This window comes from Trachurus trachurus, assembly GCF_905171665.1.
Source record: "Trachurus trachurus genome assembly, chromosome: 14".
In the NCBI taxonomy this organism is placed as follows: Eukaryota; Metazoa; Chordata; class Actinopteri; order Carangiformes; family Carangidae; genus Trachurus; species Trachurus trachurus.
Genome location: NC_139903.1, coordinates 17,396,323 through 17,417,830, shown reverse-complemented (window position 1 = coordinate 17,417,830; position 21,508 = coordinate 17,396,323). Strand labels below are relative to the sequence as shown.

The window sequence follows — 21,508 nt, the reverse complement described above, 5'->3', positions numbered from 1 at the left end:
GAAAGGAACAAGCTTTATACACGGACTAGCTTCTCTGTTGTCAATGTGCAGATAAAGACAGGACGGAGGAGATTAATCCGGGCTGTAGTGATCTCATCCATTCATTAACAGAAAAATAATGAGCATGTTAATAGCTAAGGTGATTTGACTGTTCTTTTTTTTTTTTTTTAATTGTCTCTAGATTCTCTTTTTCAGCTTCTCAAATGTGAATATTATTAAGATTTCCATGACGGTAAACTCAACATCTTTGGGTTTTGAGTCTCTTGTAGGACAAAAACAACATTTCTGCATAAGCTACCTTCATTTTGCATAGATTGTGTAATTCAGGAATGAGATAGGCTACACTAAATTTACATCTTTACTGACAACTTGCATTTCACATCAGCTGAGAAAAAATGTATCTTTTCAAAAAATTCAGATGACATTGATAAGTTATAGGAAAGACACCCAAGTCTCGACTCCTGCTTCACTAAAAAGTGTCAACATTCAGCTTGTAGTATATTTGTCTCATACTGAACCTCTGTTGGCTTTCAAACTAGATGTTGCTCTCGGTTTCATAAATTGATTTTTTAATGCAAGACTTGTGAGTTTTGGGAGCAGCAGAGGGCACATTTACTGTACAACAACCATCAAGACATTACTGTGCAGAGAAAAATATTAACTCAAAGCATTTTATTTTCCCATAAAAATGTTCTCTTTATTAAAACTGCATGCAAATTCCACTTCCCCCGACCAGATCACTTAGTGAGTGACAGAAGGAGAGTTGAGGTTACAAAAATCATCAGTCAGCGTCTGACATGATCACAATCACAGTGTGGTTTCTTATGGATCCTTCACTCGGCGGGAGCAGCCAACACAGTGTCCAGTGCACTCTGAGCCTCCTTTATCTGCTGCTGCAGCCTCTGCTTCATGCCTTCGTTCTGGGCTTTCTTCAGCATGTCCTGCATGTCTCTGATGGCCGCCCGGTAGCCCGGGGCATTGTGAAACACTCGGATGGCCTTGTCGCCGCTGCACACCAAGAGGCGCCCGGTAACATCAAATCTGAGGTCATTGATCTCCTCGCTGTGGACGCCGTGCATTTCTTCCTCCAGCTTGCCACTGTTGCCGTTGTACATGGCCAAGTTGGAGCCGTCACTGACGGCCACCACCCGGCCGTCTGGAGACAAGGCCACGCGGCTCCCGTCAGACGAGGAACAGGGGACGGTCTTCAGGAGGTAGGGGTCCTGCTGCTTTTTGTACTCCACGTCTGTGTTCCACAGCTTCCATGTCCCGTCTTTGGACACAGTCACCATCCTGAGAGAAGGTCAAGGTCACGTTTATTAATGTAGCATCTACTAAACAACCTAGGTTGACCCATGTGCTTCACATAAAATAAATAGCAATAAAATACTAGGATACGTTTCAAAAATACAATTCAGCAAAGACAGAGATGAATACAAATACACTCAGCACTCAAACACGGGGTGTCCGATTAACAGATATGCAGTGGTAAGCTGAGAACATATTTACACCACAGAGTTATTGTGTCAGGGCGAGCCACTTCTTCAGCTACGTACTGAATTCAGAAAAGCCCGAGTTACCTGTGAGAGTCGTTGGAAAAGGCAAATGCGTGAACTCCTGCAGAGTGACCCTTCAGGTCAAAGGCTCGCACCACCTCTCTGAACTCTCCTCCCTTCCCGAAGCAAACCTCCCACACCTTCACGTCGGGGGTGAAGCCACACGACGCTACAAACCTGAGCAGAGACAAACAGCACACACACAATTACACCTCCAAGTAAGTCACAAGTCTTCTGCAGTAACATTTGATTTTACCTTGAACTAGTCAGTGGAATTGAAAATGGCTCAGTTTAGTTGTTTCAGAAGAGGAGATGACCAGATAGTACGGCTATAACCAACACTGATCACATAAAGAGATAACTTTCACTGTAGGATTATAAACTGGGTCTAATACTTTATAGATGTTTAAACAACTGCTGTACAATCACTCTCTTTCTCCATTTGACACCAATTTTCCTTGAGCATTAATCATGCAACTGATTTTGAAAGTATCAGGAATTATAGATGTGCAGAATAAATTATCTAAGAGAGAGCACTTGTTTGGCAAATTATGAATGAGAAGTGCAGCATTTGGAGGCGCATTTAGTAACACTGTGGAGGAGGGGTAGTGAGAATTAAAACTGAAATATGTTCACTTTCCAAACAAAATCAGCCCAAGTGATCAACTATGATGTCTTTACTCGATGTAAATTAATTTCTGGATGATACACAAAGAGGAAAAACCTACAGCGCCTTAAAAATGCATCCCTTTGCTGAGAGAGTCTGTAGATCAGTGTCAAAAACCCAGATGAACACCACTTTGATTAATCCAAATAAAACAAAATCCTTCGAGGGGGTGAATATCTTTTATCTTTTCCAGGCAGTAAATCCAAGATAGATCGCCGTTTGATCTTTCAGTTGGACAGTATGTAGTGATGGAGGAGTGGGACTGACCTGCCACACGGCGAGATAGAAGCATAAGAATTGGTCATCTGGTTAGTGTTGATGGAGGCCAGTACCTCTCCTTTCAAGTCCCAGATGTGGATGCTAGTGTCAGTGGAGGCGCTCATGATGAACTTGCCTGCAGAGGAAACACAGAATCAGCACGACATGTTTTTAGACTGGTGACAAACTAGAAGACCAGTGAAATGTAAGAGAAGGAATCTGAAGGTATCTTTGATGACACAAAGTTATTTCAAAGATTTACAGTTACAGAGAACTAAATCCTGACTCTGTACTGGTGTTTTGTTGTTGCTTCTTAAAGGGACATTGTGTAGGAATTACTCCCATCTAGTGGTGTAGTTGTATATCGCAAGCAACTCAATCGTATTCTTTATGCTGCATTCACGTGGAATCGGGCAGACGGACGACAGCCGCTGCACGTAACGGGATGAACAAGCGTCTATGTAAACAGGTGGTCTGTCAGCACGAGGCAAAACAATACATGATGGGCAAAACAATACACGATGTCGTACAGTATTGTTTACCTGACCCACGTTTTACCGGCTTTCTCTCTACGACTAAAATGACATCCGGTTTCCGACTGCCGTCTGCCTGACTCCACGTGAACGCAGCATCAGCGTGACCCTCCATCCTTCCTCACACTACACCACGGTGATGGTTTTCACAGACGCCACCTCAATCGTTTCTCCCCAAGCCGACCGCTCCAGTGTCTCTAGTGAGTTTCCGTGGTTATCTATGGTCACGCTGCCACTGAACGTAAAAGGACGGCGGCACAACATGGCAGCCAGCACCGAGCTGACCCGCTCTATGTATATACGAATGATATGAACAGCAAATTCAAAGCTTACCAGAACAGATCAGTTTGTTGATGGGGGTAATTATTGATTAATGAAACGCATACTTTTGAACGAATTGGATTTTCGTGAATAGACAACGAAAGAAGCTACACAATGTCCCTTTAAACAAAGCTGCTGCATTTCTCTGATCTTCACAGATACTCAGATGCAGCAGAAACACAAACAAGGGAGTTCATTTTTCATGAGAAGTAGGCGAGGTTGTGAACATCACCTGTCTCAGCGATGCCGATGTTGAGGATGGGGGCCTTGTGCTTCTGTGGAAAGTCCTCAGGAGCAGCTTTGAAGCTTAAAGTCCCATCATCCTTCTTGCTCATTTTGAAGATTCGAATGGCATCCCCATTGGCCAACCAGGTGATAAACGCCCTGCAGTGAAAAGGTGAGAGTGTGCATTGTTTTAAGTTACATTTTAGATCTTGGTTGTGCTTTAGGCTTGTGGGACAGATCGGGGATGCTTCATGTAAATTAGTATGAATAGTAAAGAGAGAGGAAGAGACCTGGAGTCAGGGCTGAAGCGAACCAGTGTAGCATGATCCAGCTCCACATTGGCTCGAAGACACTTGTGTTCCCGGTCCAGGAAGTCTTTGGTGCTCCAGATGCGGACTGTGCGGTCGTCAGCGCAGGACGCCAGGTATTTTCCATTACTGCTGAAATCAATGCACGTCACGTTCGCACTGTGGCCCTGTGACACAAAAACACACATGCTCAAACTGTTCCAGACAGATATTATTTTTTGCCCACCTCATTTAGACGAACAGGAATTAGTTTCATGCCCAATAGTGTGTTTTTCTTTGTGGGTGTGAGCTCCAGTTTACCTTCAGCGAGGCTGCCAGCAGCGGATGGCTGAAACTGTGCTGTGCTGCTTTGTCCTTTCGGCTGCGCTGCTTCTCCTGCTTCTGTTTCTTGGGTGCAGCGCCCTTCACAACATTGCCTTCAGCTGAGAGACACAAACAGGAGCACACTGAGGAACATTTTCACTCCTGACACTACACAGCTCCAGATCTACTTCTTACTGCTTGTCCCGATGCTGCAAACTTTCTCCATTGGATGCAGCAGCACATGGTTTCTTCTGTGGAGGTGTTGGTGTCACCATCTATCATACGTAGGTTGTTTTTCATTGGGAAAGCTCTGAAGCATCCTCTTTGTTATTTAATGGTCATCCTAAATGTTAAATTATCAATATATCTATGAGGCTCACTGACCTAAAAACATGTTACTGAATAGTGATAGTTAGTGGCCAGAGAGACAGACATCCACGCATGGCCTGGGAAATGACGAAACTGTATTGTCATTTTTAAAGTGGTCAAAGTCTGGAGCCCTGTATCACATCACTGCATGGCCCCTGAAACATAAATATATACATCTATCTACATATAGATATATATATATATATATATATAGAAATTCATCTCGTCTCAAAATCTATTTCAACACTGACCTCTCTATAGGTCTGCCATGTTTCTTTGAGTGATAAGAGACGCACATGTATGCAGTGTTTCACATTCAAATGCAACTTTAAGATGAACCATTGCATTTTTAATTGAATCACTTGTCGCGTTTAAATAATTAATAGGAAATGAGTGACACACAGCGGCTCCTGCCATTGGTCTGTCAGTGTGACATCCGAGGACTGACCAACGACAGGTGACAGTGAGTCGCTCAAAAGTTGCTGAATGAGTCTGTGTGTCGCTGTGTGAACGACTATCAAATATCTCACACACTAACACTCATTGTGCACACTAGTTGTGAATGACTGAACCTGCAGAAACGTGCGGACAGACCAGCGGAGACAGAGTCGGTGACTCACCGCTTCAGGGGCTAGCTGCTTCACTTCACGTTAGCTACAGAGGTAACTTACCGGCAAACTCCGCTGCCTGCTCCGTTTCCTCTCTGATTTCTTCCTTCCGTTTGCCCACCGCTATTGCGACCAGAATAACCAGTGCGCCCAGTATTAAAGTTAAGGCGACCAGAGCAGAAATCTCCATATCTAGAGTTTTCTGCCACGTACCTCGCACCGCTAACGGCTACTACCACTCGTATGACACACTGCGCATGCGTAGTTGTGTCAAACCCTTCTTCGTCTCTATTGTAGTGTCGCTTGAAACAAAACGGGATGAGCGCCCCCGACGGATGACAGCGGAACTGCCACAGCAGCGCATAATATCCATGCATCATATCCATCATATCCATCCTATGAACATGAACCCCATATAACTCAGTGGTTCCCAACCTTTTTTGGCCTGTGACCCCATTTTGACATCACAAATTTCTGGAGACCCCGTCCATCAAGATGCACCAGCTCAGATATTTTTATGTGCTGCATTTTATTTGAACATGATTTTATATTTGAGAAAGTGGAAGTATAGAATACAGTTGTTTGAGATTGTGTGTGATGGTTTTAATCATAATTTAAAAAAGAATAATAATTAGTTTAAACATATTTTTATCAGTAATTTTTTTATAAATTCCTAGACATTTCAGACGACCCCATTTGAATTTCAGGCGTCTCCACATGGGGTCCCAACCCCATGGTTGAAAAACACTGCCATAACTTTTTGGTGTTGTAAATGTTATATTCAGTTATGATATAATTAGAATATTTAGATTGATAAATCATTTATTTGGACATACGAATGTGTAACGTGAACACTAAAAACGTATTAACCGATAAACTATTTTTTTACTGAAAGTACTGAATGCGATTAAAGCTTACTTTAAAAAAAAGTTATTTGATAAAGTTTCCATATTCACATTGTAATTCTCATTTCTATAAGTATCTTGCATTTCCATTGGGTATAGTTCACATTAATCAGTCTAACCAAATTTACATTCACCAACATCTACTTAAATAAAACAATAAGTAAAAAACATAGTTGGGCACAATGTAGAGTAAAATGATATTCTAAAGATTTCTTTTTTTGACAGATGTCCAGTAAATAAATAATACTAAATTACATCAACAAGTAAGAATCATGAATTGTGTTTGCGTTTGTCTTATTCAGTGGCACTGGAAATAATGTATTTGATATCAAAAGTAGAGACAAACTGTCACTTGGTCTCATAGCTGCAAACCAAAAGAACGGGGCCTTGAATAGCTGGATGTGTCCTTGTCCATGTCCAAAATTAAGTTTTTATTCATTCAAATTCAACAATCAAAAATGCATCAGATACTGCTCACTTGTCACATGAAGAGGTGATAATTACTCGGAACAGAAATAATTATGATAAAATGACCTTTGACTGCTGACATCAGTGGATTTACTATCATGTTTGAAATGAAAGACAAGAGAAATCCCTGCATCATAGTGACAGTTTCTGGCAGGTAAGGGTTTCCAAATCGACAGATTGCATTTCTATTAAATCTCATGTTACGTTAATGTGGTGTCATCGATAATAATAACAGTGATATTTCAAAAATGGGAATAATGTGGTGCTGTGCGGATGTTTATTAAGGTGTATCTGTAACAACAGTAGTCGAAGTTAAAATCTTTGATCTGGTCAATGTTGCCAGGTTTGTTATTCTTCAGTGAACTAACAAGGATTCAGTGCCTGGGAGTAAAGAGAGGTAGTCTGGCACAAACAAACACATCTCAGGATTTTAAGATGAGATAAAAGATCACAGATTCTTTTCACAGGCATGAAGATGAAGAATTGGCTTTGGTTTGACAACACAAGTCAATAGTAGTCATCCTAATCACATACTGATCTACTAATTACATCAGTGTTGGCAATCACTTAATTAAAAAAGGCTGTCCACAGGGGGACTCTGGGAATGCTTGCAATGACACAGAGTCTGAAACAAGAACAAAAGGATCCTCACTAACTACATTAAGACATTTACTAAGTCGCCCTTAAGTGCAGAAACAAAATCACTCATATACAGGGTCAGAGAGCCAATTAAAAAAATAATTTAAAATGAAAACGACTCATAACTTTACATTTACACTGCAGCGTCGTGTACCTTATCTGAATCAACTGTGCACTTCACTCTACGCAGACTCATTCAGAGAATGTACTCAAATATTCCGTAACATACAAACCAGAGAGCGCGTTACGTAAAAAAATAAATGTTTGAGCCGAGGCTCCATGTCTTTGTCGGACTCGACTTTCTCCTTAAGACGAAACCAATGGGAGTGTCCACATACTGAAAAAGGAAAAAAGAACTTTGGATATGCTTTTGTTCAGAATCAACTAATCGATCGTCTTTTCTCTCTTCAAGTATTGTACATTCTGGATTCTGTCTCCTCACTGCTACGATCCCTCGCCGAGCCATGTGATCATCCAGGCAGCATGAACTCAGCGAGCTGGTGTGCTCTTTCTAACTCCTCTGCAAACACAACGTTTTCGGGCCAGCGCAACCCACTGGAGGAGGGGGAGGGAAGCAGAGGGCATGGTGGCGGCCTGGTTGGGGGATGTTAGGCTTAGAACAGAGCAATGTTAGCCAGATTAGCCATAGCAGCAACAGCTGGAGTCCTCTGAAAGCAGTGTCGACACATGTGGCGGGTTACTTCTTCCTGTTGTGTTGCCTTCGCGCCTGCAGCCTCTGGCGGGCTCCGGATGGTTTCGATCCGGCTCCGATAGAGAAGGAGGGAGTCCCCGGAGACCCTGGTGAAAAAAAGCACACAAAGACAGGGACACGTTAGGTCACATAAGTTGCATTAATATTTCTTTATACTCTTTCTACTTCTAATTGTGTCACAGAGAAATGTCTGTTGAACACAGAGTAACAGTGCACGCTCACTACCCTGCTCTAGTTTCTGCATTTCCTTTGCAGATTAAGGTAAGGAGTCTTTAAGATAATCTTTCAGATAAGACTAGTACTTTGTAGTCATGCTTTCATGTTTCGATTTAACATGAGGTACAAATGAAAGCTGGATGCCGTCCACCACTGTAAACCTGTGGCAGTGACCTTCCCCTGTTCTCGTGTGTCTTCTATAGATACACGGATGTGGTTTTACATGAGAGAGAGAGAGCTTCCTTCTTCAGTTCTCAGTATTTCAGTAGACTTGTTACCCATGTTCCAGATTGAGATCAACCTCATTTTAATGTTTACAGATTCTCCTCTGACTTACTGCTGTTACATAAACAAAAACCAGCAGGGTTTGATTAAAGCAGAAGTAAGCGATCCGGTCGTTTTGGCTAATGCTGCGTTCCAGGCAGGCTTTTGAAACCGTAAATTACAGCTTCAAGTCACAACTTACGACTTTGTAGCGTTCCAGGCAACCCACTCGTGTTTCTCCGACCTGTTTTACCTGTGAAAGTCACTATAACGGCCACTCGTAACTTCCGACCCGTGAACTCGTACCAGATCGAACTGGTACGACTTCACAGGTCGGAAAAACACGAGTTACGGGCTGCCTTGAACGCACCATAACAGTCCTCGTCCCTACGTCACCACATTCACGCGCATCCCTTGGCTGCACACACAGCCCTGCATGCCGTTCTCTCTCCTCATTGGATAAAAACTGTAGGATACGAGAAAAGTTTTCTCCTCGGCTCAGAGCAGAGCAGAGTGACTGACAGACCCGTGATTCAGACCAAACACTCTATGTAAGTGATTGCTGTCGGAAGATAGAACTATTTAAGACTTATATTAACACAAATATATCGCTTACTTCTGCTTTAACTATTGCAGGAACAAACAGTGATGTTAAGTGCAGCACTTCATCCACTGCTCCTCATTAACACCAGCATGGGTCGACTAGCTGTGGTTGCTAAGGGCTCACAGGGGGCACAACTACAACCACTCCTGTCAAACAACGGCACTTATAGAAACACATACCAAAGGGAGCAGCTTGGAAGCCTGGGACTGGAGTTGCAGGGCTCCCAAAGCCGATGGGGCCGGCAGCAGCGCTCTGGCCGAAGGATGGGGTTGAAGTCCCTGCAGAGAAAGAAGCACGTAACTTTAACCAACCAACCACACACCCACTGAACCAAACAGGGACAGAAACAAATGTAGAACAGGCTAAACATGCTTATAGGAGGAACTAAATGTTACGGTGGATTTAAAATAAATAATTAAAACAGAGCTCGTCTTTGTTTCTTACCAAAAGCTGGTTTGTCAGTAGCACCCCCAAAATTGAAGTTTCCCATAACCGGTGCAGGGTTATTGGCGACTGGTGTTCCAAACTGGGGGCAAGGCATACTGGCGCCAAAGTTGAATCCGCTGGGCGCTGGCTGGGCGGGGCCCGTGGGCGCCGGCTGAGGAGCGCCGCTGCCGAATGTGAAGGCGGCCGAGGAGGCGTTCTGAGTCTGGGTCGCTGCGCCGAAGCTGGGTGCAGCTGGGGGCGCGGCGGGGGAGGCGGTGGAGCCGCCGAAAGCAAAACCAGCGGTGCTGCCTCCAAACGCCGGTTTAGCAGGGGTCCCGAACGTGGTCGCCGTGGTGGCAGCAGGGGCCCCGAACGTGGTCGCCGTGGTAGCAGCAGCTGCCCCGAACGTGGTCGCCGTGGTGGCAGCAGCTGCTCCGAACGTGGTTGCCGTGGTGGCAGCAGGTGCGCCGAACGTGGTGGCAGCAGGTGCCCCGAACGTGGTCGCCGTGGTGGCAGCAGCTCCCCCGAAAGAGAAAGGAGCCGGGGCGGGGGCGGGGTTTGGGTTGGGGGCGGCGGCAGAAGACGTAACAGCGCTTCCAAAGTTGAATCCTTTTGGCGCCGCTGCCGTGGAGCCGAAGGTCGACGCCGGTGCTGCCGGTGGCGCTTCAAAAGACGGCTTCCCGAAGCTGAAGGTGGACTGGGTGGTGGCGGGGGCGGCCGTGGAGACGGTGTTGGCGATGCCGAAGCCTCCGAACGAAGCGGTGGTCGTGTTCTGACTCGGCGCCGCTTGGCCAAAAGCAAACACCTTCTGGTTGGCGGCGGCTTGCGGGTCTGGCGGCGCGGCACCGAACGAGAAGGCGCCGTTGCTCGCGGTCGTGGTGGCGGCGGCCGGAGTGGCAGCCGGAGCAGCGGCGGTGGTGGTGGCAGCTCCAAACTGAAACGTGCTCCCTGCGTTCGGAGGCGGCGCCATGGCCGAGCTGGTGCCCGTCGGCGCCGGCGTGGACCAGTTTCCAAAGAGAGACTTGACGCCTGCAGGCTGCGTGCTGGCGTTGGAGCCAGCGGCCGTCGTTCCAGCGGGGGTGTTGGTCAAGCCCGGGAAAACAGACGACGCGGCCGTGGCGCTGCTCGTCGATGCGCCAAATATCGAGGATGTACTAGTCGAAGAAAGCGTAGACGCCGGGTTGGTGGTCGCGAGAGACGCAGACTGTCCGAAGCCAGAATCTGTAGTGACGGCTCCGAAGATGGGCTTGAAACTTTGGACAGAGGGTTTGCTCTCTGGAGCCGAGGAGGAGGAGGTGGTGGCGGTGACAGCGAAGATGGGCTTGAACCCTGAAGACAGCAGAGGGTTGGTGTTACCGAGTGACTCGGGTTTGCTGGCGGCGGCGGCGGCAGCGGCAGCGGTGATGGTGTTGGAGGCTGTGGATGCAGACGGGGCGCTGCTCTGGCCCGCCAGTCCAAACAGGCCGGCTCCCGCGACGGGTGGCGTGGCGCCGCCGCTGCTGGAAGCCTTGAAGACCTGACCCAGGACCTGAGTAAAGGCAGACGGCTGCTGCTGCTGCTCCACGCCGGCGGTGGAGGACTGAGCCTGGGAGGCCGGGGGGGGCAGCTGTGGGGAATCCACCGCGGTCATCGTCTTCAGGCTCAAGCTGCTGGGTTGCACTGGTGTAGCTGATGCAGACGCTGCAGACAGAACAATTTAATCATGGTGTGAAAAACATGTTTAATTAAAAACCAGGTGAATATCAGACAATGAGATTGTTAAAGAGGAACTATGCAGGATTTTGAAGCTTTACTATGCTACATTTTCGCCTTAAATAAACAGTTTAGAAGTAATTGTGATGGTTTAATAAATGACTTGTCGCTATACTGTCACTGATACTGTATCAGGAGGATGGATATTTTTGTTGTCTTCTGTGCTGAATTATTGTAAAATGTAAAAAAAAAAAAAAAAAAAAAAAAAAGACTTGTTATGAGGGAGAGTGGAGGCTCTCTGCCTTCGACGTAGCGTCTCTTGGCTAAAAATCAACTTTGCAGGATCCTTGACCCGGTGTCCCAGCTCTCGTCTCTGTGCAGCACAACACAAACATGCCCCGTAACCCGTGACCTCTTGTTTATGACCGAGTAAACTACACAAATATAAACATCGTAACATTGTATATGATATATAACGTTATCTACCGCTCCACTGATTGATTTCTCGCCGACTTCGTTGTCAACAAATGCACATGGCCGGGAGGAGGGTTAACAAAACAGCAGAAAAGCGACCAGACTCACATAGTTCCTCTTAAATACAAAAACACACGGGAGCACAGATGAAACCGCCTCGGCTCAGTGATCGTACCTGTGGTTGTAACTGTGCTAGCAGCAGACGTGAAGCTTGCAGGAGAGCTAGTCTTCATTTTCAGAGCCTCCAGGAGCGGGTTGGAGGCTGCGGCTGCGGCGCCGACACTGCTGCCGGGGCTGGGGTCGAGGTTGATGACTGGGATGGCGGCGCTGGAGGCTGTGGGAAGAGGAGCTGCGAGGAGGCTGCTCAGGGTGGTGGTGGTGGTAGAGATGGTCGAGGAGGCGGGCTGGCTGGAGGTGGTGGCTGGGGTCGAGGCGGACTTCTCCGGCTCTGGAGCTAAATGAGGACAAATCGACAGGATGGTCAGAGGTCAAGCTGGGGGCTCATCCAATCAAAAGCCAAAAACTGAGGCCTAATAGTTGCAGGAGGCGGCAGCAGGATACTTCAAGGCTCGGTTAATAAATGGCAGCCTGTCGTTCCACCAGCGCTGAAGTAGACAAGTGTGAATGGAGGCGAGCCAAACATGGCAGACATTAAACAGTCGAGTGTTTTACTCACCGGGCGTCTCCAGGACTTTCTGGATCTTGCTGATTGCAGCCTTCTTCTCTTCATCGAGGTCTTTCACGGTGATGGTGTAGCCAAGCTCGGGAGGTGGGGGCTGCCAATCAACAAGCATGGAGAATGAAACACACGTAGGCAACTCTGACACGTGAACTATATACAGACAGATTTCTGGATGCGAGAACGTGGCAGTTCTTCGTACCAGAGAGATGTGATCGTCCCGTTGGCTGGACACCAGCTGGATCTTCCTTTTCCGCTTCCCACCACCACTGCCAGTAGAGTCTGTCGAGGTAGTGACGGGGACCTTGGGGACTGGAGTCAGTTTGGCTGCAACAACATTATGTCATAATTACTCTATATCCTACATCACAAATCAGTGTTGACGTCTGCTCAGTGGTTGTTATACGTGACTTACAAGTAACAGGTGCCTTGTCTGACGCTGTGTGGTCTGACCTCACCGAGGAGGCAGAGCTGGGAGACTGTCCATCGTCCTCTCTGGGAACAAAACCACAAGTTTGACAAGAGTAGGTCAAAACATCGTATGTGGCTGGACCACCTGTGGTAAGATCTTGAATGTAAAAGTGCAACATCTGACAAAAACCACTACACACGAATGACAAAGAGTGAGCTGTGATTTCAGTCATATTAACTTCATCACAATGGATCTACTCCAGCACTTTTATTTATTCATTCATTTACTTTGATTTGTTTTTGTTTTTTTTCCCCCCCATTTTGTCATCTTTGCTTGGATCTTGTCTCGCTCCTGTATTTATGTTGAGTTGTAATTTCTATTGCGCAATGAGGCGTTACGACCAAAATAAACTAAAAAAAAAAAAAAAAACGAATCGTGATCAGATGAGCCAGTCAGCAGCATCTGATCTTAACAAAACAAAACAAAAAAATCATAATAAGAGATTAAATGTGGACGACTGGAGCAGATACATACCTGGGTCTTTTGGCGGCCGTCTCTGGAGTCTGAGAGCGAGATGAGCCGGGGCTGGACAGAGGGGAGCTGGGAGCAGACGGTTTCTTCCACTGTGAAGGTAAACACGGAGATCAGGCTCAACAAGTCCGCTTCATCACTGTGGGGTCGAATGCATTCACTGTTATCCAACAGGTAGGTGTTACCTGGCAGAGGCCGACTGAGGAGCTGTAGGAGCTGTGGATGGGGTTTCGCCGGGTGCCTGGCGTTCCCCTCGGCGCGTGAGCCCCGCTGCCGGAGCTGATGGAGGACGTGCGGGACCTCTTCATGATGGACTCCTCTGCCAGCGAGGTCATCCCTCTTTTCAGGCTCCCTGGCCTGGAGGAGAGGAGGGAAAGCATTTCCACCAACATTTAGCCAGCGACATTATACTTCATGTGGTGCAATGACCTTCAGTAGCGGTGTAAGACTGAAAAAAAAGGGAGATTTCATTTCACTCACTTAGGGACCAGTTGTGACAGTGTTCCATTGGGCAAAAGAGGCTCAAAAGCAGAGTGAGCACTTCCACCGCTGTCGTTACGCCTTGGGAAATAAATATGGATTACAAAACACGCTTAATATTTCAATTCAGTAAATATATGACCCCTCACTGCCACAGCTACAGAACTATGTTAACACAAAATTCAATCAAATCGTTCAACACCTAAACGATGCGAATTTCAAAACCTGTTTAAACCTCAATATATTTTTTAATCCTGGCTCTGTGGTTTGTGGCTCTGTAGTTTCAGTGACCTTAAATTCAAGTGACAACATTTCAGCTTCAGTACTAAATTCATGCTTCCAATTAAATCTACCTTGTATTATATTTTATCAGTGTGTGGTTAGGTTTTCCCAGGTTGAGTAGAGCCATTAGGGGACAAGGAGCCAATGCTCAAGACAAAACACCATTTGGCAAATGCATCAATATTTCTTCCTCACCCAGAAACAGCAACAGGGTGAAAGAGAGTCTGTCTAAATCCTGCCACATCATGTTCAAGGTAACAGAAACCTGTCCTAACCTGTACGTGCTCCGACAGTGAACATTTCAGAGAGACGCCAAGACAAACTGACCAGCGAAGGATTGAGTGACTTATTTGGCCCCTGCATGCTTTGTTTAATATCTGCTTTAAAGGGAACATCTGTAAGATTTGCTATGGCTACATGACCGGAATCAGCAGTAACAGATGTTTCATTCCTTTACTTGTAAATAACCGTCTCCAGTGGTTCTAGTTATTTTTATATTATTGCCTCAGGCTTTTTGGGTTGCTGTCTTTGTTGCTTTTTCCTTGCACCTCCCACATTGATGCTGGGATGCTGAGAATTTCCCCTCTGTGACATAAATGAAAGGCATATCTTATCTTAGTTCGAAAGCAAAACCAACAGTTACACTCTGATCTATTTTCTTCTATTTCTTCTACACTATCACTTTCACTCAGATTAGCATGCTAACCAGCTGCCCCCAGTCCATCTCATCACTCTCCCATCCTACAAGCAGTCCTGCTCAGAGGGATTATCATGCCACCTCTTGTCTTGTAAATGCAACAGTCTGTGAAGCTCTAGGCGAGATTTGCAAACAGCTGTTAATGCTAATGACGGCTACACACAGTGTTCACAATACTTACAAAGCCCATTTAAGCAAATAGAGCTCAGACTCTGTTTTAGCTTGGTACCTTCGTTTACTTTTCTGCTCTGTCGTGAAGCTCCTGTCTTCATCCTCCACTTCCCTCTTACGACTTTCCTTTAACACCTTGAGGACACTTTCTCTGGAGCAGGGATCTGCAGGAGCCCTGATGAGCCCTGAACAACTCAGATGGTCCAAACTATAAGAGGAGAGAAACACAGCAAACAGTGCAACTCTGGTCAGTAAAGCCACAAATCTTGGTTTTACTAAACTACAAAATATTAGAAACATAATGCAGTTTACTTAAGACAAAACCACATCAACAATCATATAAGTTGCAACCAAATTTTGCTGCTCAGAACCAGGAAATATTTTGCTAATTTGCTAAACAAATAACTTCAAAGATCATGTTTCAGTTCCGTCTATAAAACTAAAACAGTGATATGTGCAGGTTGATGTTGAGAAGTCTCCATTGCATTACCTCAAAACAATGATACAAGTGTGACAAAGATTCAGTGAGGCAAAATAGATGACCCAAATTTTTTAAATGGGACACAGTAATGAAATGTAAACCTTACACAGATTATTCCAAGATAATGAAAAAAATATATAAAATAACACAGAACACACAATGATGACAGACTGTGAGAGTGTGTTAAAATAGAAACCTGGGGGTGTTGTGGTTGGGCCTGGCGATCTTGACGGTGACGGGACTGAGGGCAGCTGGGGAGTTACGTGGGCTGAGGACATTTTTCTTCCTGAAACCGTCCCACTTGACAGGAGGTAGGACTCCCACAGACGAGGCGCCCGGCTGCTGCAGCGGGTAATGACGCTGCGGGGTGATGGTGAACCGGCTCACGGCGCCCAGCGGCTCTCTGCAGGAGAGAAGACAAGAGCAAAATAATGCATGTTACCAATCTGCATCAAGTGAGATGTACACATTTATAAACAAAACTCCTACATCATACAGAGCCCATGCTGCAGTGCTGTGATCAACAGTGTATTGGCACCACAGTTGTTTTTTATTTTGATAATACACTCCTGCAATGTGTGATGCGTTGTCCTCCAATAACAGCAGCCTCTACAGTCCATGGAGAATATATACTACTACAAAGTTATCTAATAGTAATGATCTTCAGTCTTTGATACTTTATTATATCTGCCTTTTGAAAGAACGAAGATTACATGATAACATTTGCTGTTTTTCTTGTAATTTCATTCGCAATCTCACTGAATAACCGGCTGCCATGGTAAAGATTGGAACAGTTTTAACACCTGCGACAACAGATCCTTTGTCTTTATTGTTCTTGCCCTGACGAGTAAATATATTGGTGCCCATCTTAGGGTCTGTGTAACTCAACTCACACACAGGCGTTATAAACATATTATGCACCCAATGCCATACATTTAGTATACAGTACAGTTTCAGGTCTATTTCCAGTCTATGTAATCTATCTGTAATTCACATTTTATTCTATCTATGCGATTTCCATTTGAGAATAATAAGGTATTGAATTATAAAGTTGTCATGAACCAAAGCTAACGTTATACATAATGAAAAATGTATATTGATGTTAGCGTGTTTTAAAAATGATCACAATTGTTTATAGTAAGTTTATAGTTTCATCCTCCTAATAGTTCAAAAATGTATGTTATTTATACATGTGTCCAGTGTTAGAGTAAATCTCAGAGGGCGCAAATAGGAGGTAAAACAGTGAAATCAGCTCTGTGCAGCTGACCGGGTCAAAGAGTGAAGACATCAAACCCGCCAAGATGTTGAACCTTTGACTTGAGGATTCATCCTCTCCAACGCTGCTGCCTCCTAACGGCGGCCGGCGCACGTTGTTGTTATGACGGGATTTGATTATAAACACAAACATACCCAGCAAACGACAGCCTCCTGTTGGGGGTGCACACGGCGTGGTTGGGTCTGCACAGCTTCTCTCGCAGCTGCTCCCGGGGGTTTCTCCCGGCTCTCGGCCTCCCGGGGTCGGCGGCCGGGCTGTCGGGCTTCCCGATGTAACTCCCCATGAGGAAATCCCGGGGACTGAAAAGAAACGAGTCACTCGCTAAAGCTTCCCTCCGATAAATCCCTGTTTCCCCGAGCGGTTGTCTGAAGTGTCCCTCCGGTTCCCGGTGCCCGGCGGCGGCTCTGTTGCTGCTGCTCCTCGGTTTCCCCCGGTTGGCCGCCGACACGCCGGTCGGCCCCCAGCCCCACAACCAGCGCCTCAACGCGGCCGGCGCGGTCAGGCCAGCCCGCGGATTGAGGCCTAGCCTGGCGGGAAGCGGTGCTCCGCTGTGATAATAACACACAATGCAACAAACTCCGAGAATTAAAGTCGCGTAAAGAAAAGTAGGAATATAATAAAGAGCAAGACTAACTACGCATAAAACAGAGAGAAGCGCTAAATGTTTCTCTCTAGGTGACATGGCGGCAACGCGCCGCCGGAGGACTCTCATATCCCATCATGCTGTTCTTCTAGCAATGGTTCTTCTTCTCTGGATTTAAGAACTGCAGCAGCGCCACCTGCCGGGCTGGAGGAGGATGGAGGAGGCTGGAGGATGGACAGCATGATGGACAGACAGACACATGGGATGGAGGTTGGTTTCTACATCGAGGAGGAGTTTAGGAAAAGTTGTTTAAAAACAGAATCCAACGTTTTCCAGAGTTTAGGGTTTAACCAGAGTAGTTCTCGGGTTGAATAAAGGTGCCTGTACACTGGTGCAAACTTCTGCAATGAAACTCTCAACAAGGTAAAAGAATAAAAGTGTTCTCAGCGAAATGTGAGTAAAAATATCCAAGTAAATGTTTTTCTTTAGTCAGAAACAAGTCCCTTTACATATTCCTTTATATGGCACAACAATAAAGAAGCCCATGGTATTTTAGTGCTGTGGCTGCTTTCTTGACTCAATACATTTAATGCAGTGCAGTGGTTCCCAAATGGGATGTCTGGTAAATTTCTAATGCTGAGACTTGGTTATTTGTCTTAGAAGACGTTTCAACTCTCATCCAAGAGGCTTCATCAGTTCATGCTCGCTTCTGACCTGGCTGGGACTGGCTGGGACCAGAGGTGAAAGAGGTGAAGAGGTGAAACGTCTTCTAAAGACAAATAACCAAGTCCAGTTGCGTTCGATTGAAATTTCCTTGAGATAACTGTGACCTGGATGTATGAGAATTTTCACAGCACCATAGACAATAAGTTTCAGCAGGATGTTTATTTTATGAAAATCACACATCAGAAAACATCTCATAAGATTTAATGGAATATAGTAATAAAAACATAGAGCAAATCTTTATATAGACACAAATGGAAAAAAATGAAATTATGTCTACCCTGAGATTAATATTCATGAACTATTAGTTTTAGTGTTTACCCGGCAATATCATTAGGCTATATTATATCATTATTAATGTGCAAAAACAATAACTTTTTGTTTAGTCAACATTTTCTTGTTCCTTTGCTGAGCTCCTGTGTTTTGCACTGAGTAGGGACATTTGAACTTCGAAGATTTTGTCAAATGCACTGTAGTCGACACGAAATGCCCCTTTCTCCAAGGAAATGCAAGACTCAAATCTGTGGCCCCACAGGACCTCGTCCTCTGTGTAGGAAGTCCTCGCCTGGCATGTCATACCTGCAACACAAGTCATCAGAGAATGTCGTAAGTGTCACTTTATTGAAAAAAAAAACTGACATGAATTCAGAATAGTATTTTTATCAGGACATATTTAATTAGAGATCAAATCAGAAGCTCCATCCATCTCACGAAGCTCTCTAAAATCTTCTTCAAAGTAGAAAAAGATCTGAATTATCTTAGTTGCAGGACAGAAACAGACTTAAAAAAAAACATTTCCACAAACCTGATGCCTCCACTATGCCCTCCAGAATGACAATGATCTCAAAGGTTTCCCTCTTCAGACGCTCAGCCCCCACCTCCCAGAAGGGGCTGTTTTCATTGATGACGTGGGTAATGGTCTGGGGTTCCACCAGCAGCAGCCTGTCTCCCCCGGTGTCGTAGCCCAGATTGATCTCCGACTGCTCCAGCGGGATGAACTCCCCCTCCTTCGTCTGCCTCGACTTGATCAGCTTGGCGCGGATCTTGGCGTCCACCATGTGGCTCGCTCTCAGATCCCCGATGCGGAAGAGCATGCACAGCTTCTCGTCGCGCTCACATATGACACAGTGTTTGCTGAAGATCAACGTCTGGGCTCTCTGCTGCGGTCGAGAGATTTTAACAAACATGCAGCCCACCATGAGAGCGTCGATGATGGAGCCGAGGATGGACTGGACCATGAGGAGCACCGTCCCCTCGGGGCAGTGAGCCGTCACCATCCTGGAGCCGTAGCCGATGGTCCTCTGGCTCTCTAGTGACAGCAGCAGAGCAGAGAGGAAGCTGTCCACATTTTGGTAGCACGCCTTCCATTGTGGGTCGTCGACGTGTGCAATGTCGTCACGCAACCAAGCACCTAAAAAGTAGATCACACCAAAGGCCACCCATGTGAGAATGTAGCACATGGTGAAGACGAGGAGGAACCAGCGACACTTGAGGTCGACTAATGTGGTGAAGATATCTGAGATGAAGCGACTCTTGTCTTCAATAGGCCCCAGATTGACCCTGCACTTGCCATCCTTGGTGACGTAGCGCTGGCGTTGGTGGCTGGCAACGACGTGCAACGAGGGCTCATCGTCACCCAGCAGCTTGCATCTCTTCTTGTGGCTCCTCGCACCGTTTTGCTTCTCTATCGCAGAACTGGCTGGTGGGACACTGATGCTGCCGGCGGAGCCCCTCGATTGCCATTTGGAGCTGAAACGCTTGAGGTGTCTCCTGCGATGCGAACGCTGAGGCTTTGACGCCTCCTCCTCTATTGGTTCGAGAGCAGCTGCCTGGGCGGTGGTAGGCTGCTGGGGGGCTTCCTGTTTAGCCAGAGTCAGAGCCTGAGAAGACTGACTCCAGGAACTCTGGGAACTCTGGGAGGGAGACAGAGACACTTCCTGCAGCGGTGGGAGTGAGGAGCAGTTGACATGGTTCAAGTTGTGGATGAGAGAGGCTCGTTTCGTGATCATCATGGTAGCAACAGTGGATTTAGCTACACCCTGAAATGACAGACAACAATATATAATATTTACACAATGTACAAAACCACAAGTAACCACTTAATCCACAGGTGAAAACAGTCCTCAGTCAATACACAATTTCCTCAGGTTTGAGTAACATTTACTTAAAACTACAGAACCCATCTGTTTCAGGAAATATTAGTATTTTTTTTGTAAATATTTAGTAAATATTTTAAAAAGACAAAACTATACATCTGTTACCAATTTTATCACAGATTTACATCTTTTTGTGACAACACATGAAGGCTACTTGCGGATGAGAACCTCAGAGTATACTCATGGTTGGTTTTGATCTTTTCATGACATTTACTGGCAATTATCCTTTAAATACAGACAACAGATGAGTAGTTTACCTACAGGAATGAATGAGTGAATGAATGAATAAATTACATTATTTATTTCAAACATGTAAAATAGAGTAAGTTAACAAAGAAAAGAAAACAATGAAAGCAAGTTACTGCACAACTTTTGTTCACATGTCTGAAAAGGAGAGGGCTGAAGTTCAAAACTTTTACCGTCTCCTTCAATCTATCTACCAGCTAAGCTTCCTTTACATGCTCTGCCGTTAATTAAATATAACTACAATGTATCAATAGGCTACTGTTATCAAATCCACAAATTCTTTCAAATGTAAATTTTAGCAAAAATTAGATAGTAAGTAGTACCGACTACATAAATACTCAGTAACTAAATAAATGAATAAATAAATAAATAAATAAATAAATAAATAAGAGCTGAGCTTAGGTACCCAGTAAACAGCCTGATATGGTTGAACACCTGCTTCCCTCCTTGTGAAAATCACATTTTTGTACATTCTCTTAACGTGCTTCATGTTTGTACATCCCTCCCACTGTTTCACTCCACAAACTGCAACAACTTTTCATAGTAGGAATGATAAATACTGAATGATATTTACAGAGTTGTTTTTACATCCAGTAATGAGTCTTTTTTCTTCCTGTCAGGCCTCACATGAAATGGGATGAGAAGTGCTGAGTTTGTAGGTACCTTGAAAGTGTAGGGGCTGTAGCGTACGGCCTCTGGCTGTGGTCTGGGCAGGTAGGCCAGCAGATGTTTAGCGGTGAGGGTCTGGGTCGGGGGGATGGAGTTCCTGCGAGGCTCGGTCCTGATCGGGCTCCTGATGTGACTGTTGCACTGAACGTTTCGAAGCGTCTCTCTGCTGCACATCACTGTGGTGCTCATTGCTGAGGCTGATCACACTTCAGGGGTTTTTCTCTGTTTGGGCAACAACATTAAATTAAATTGGAAAATTGGACCAAACATGACAGTTCTCATAAACAGCACAACCAAACGTCTTCAATAAATACCTCTGAGTGAAGAAATGTGTTTTCCATTGACGAGCGTTTGAAAAAGTCACTCATTGCAACAATTTGTTTTATATTGTGTTGCTCCTCCAAGAAGAAAATCTTTGAGGTCCCTCAGATTCGTCTGTAGATCAGCTCAAGCTGTGATGGTGTGTATGATGCTTTACTTCCTCATCAGCATAACATGTGGTTTCATCTGTCTGAAGTGGGTTGATCAGTGTCCCAGCTCGGCTGCAGTTTTATTACACGAGGAGATTTTCACT

At 45.4% G+C, this 21,508-nt stretch overlaps 3 protein-coding genes across 3 annotated transcripts; all 3 read right to left on the bottom strand.

The window, feature by feature from the left end:
• Positions 1–681: 681 nt before the first annotated feature.
• Positions 682–5,398, bottom strand: tbl2 (transducin beta like 2). Its single transcript, XM_083985908.1, has 7 exons — positions 5,212–5,398; positions 4,169–4,290; positions 3,851–4,035; positions 3,568–3,719; positions 2,491–2,617; positions 1,581–1,733; positions 682–1,293 (listed from the first exon to the last, which is right to left on the bottom strand). The coding sequence occupies exons 1-7, from the start codon at positions 5,336–5,338 to the stop codon at positions 834–836; spliced, it is 1,326 nt and encodes a 441-aa protein (XP_083842034.1). The 5' UTR covers positions 5,339–5,398; the 3' UTR covers positions 682–833.
• A 1,071-nt stretch (positions 5,399–6,469) lies between these two features.
• On the bottom strand, positions 6,470–17,272 carry pom121 (POM121 transmembrane nucleoporin). The gene is made up of 13 exons (XM_083985893.1): positions 16,692–17,272; positions 15,478–15,684; positions 14,859–15,008; positions 13,651–13,731; positions 13,356–13,527; positions 13,174–13,262; positions 12,643–12,722; positions 12,430–12,554; positions 12,225–12,324; positions 11,724–12,002; positions 9,401–11,062; positions 9,136–9,234; positions 6,470–7,958 (listed from the first exon to the last, which is right to left on the bottom strand). The coding sequence occupies exons 1-13, from the start codon at positions 17,267–17,269 to the stop codon at positions 7,858–7,860; spliced, it is 3,723 nt and encodes a 1,240-aa protein (XP_083842019.1). The 5' UTR covers positions 17,270–17,272; the 3' UTR covers positions 6,470–7,857.
• Positions 17,273–18,245: 973 nt separating this feature from the next.
• LOC310997386 (G protein-activated inward rectifier potassium channel 3-like) lies at positions 18,246–21,123 on the bottom strand (the record flags this gene model as incomplete). Its single annotated transcript, XM_083987061.1, has 3 exons — positions 18,246–18,442; positions 18,669–19,902; positions 20,929–21,123. 3 exons carry the CDS (start codon positions 21,121–21,123, stop codon positions 18,246–18,248), a joined length of 1,626 nt encoding a protein of 541 aa, XP_083843187.1.
• Positions 21,124–21,508: the final 385 nt, after the last annotated feature.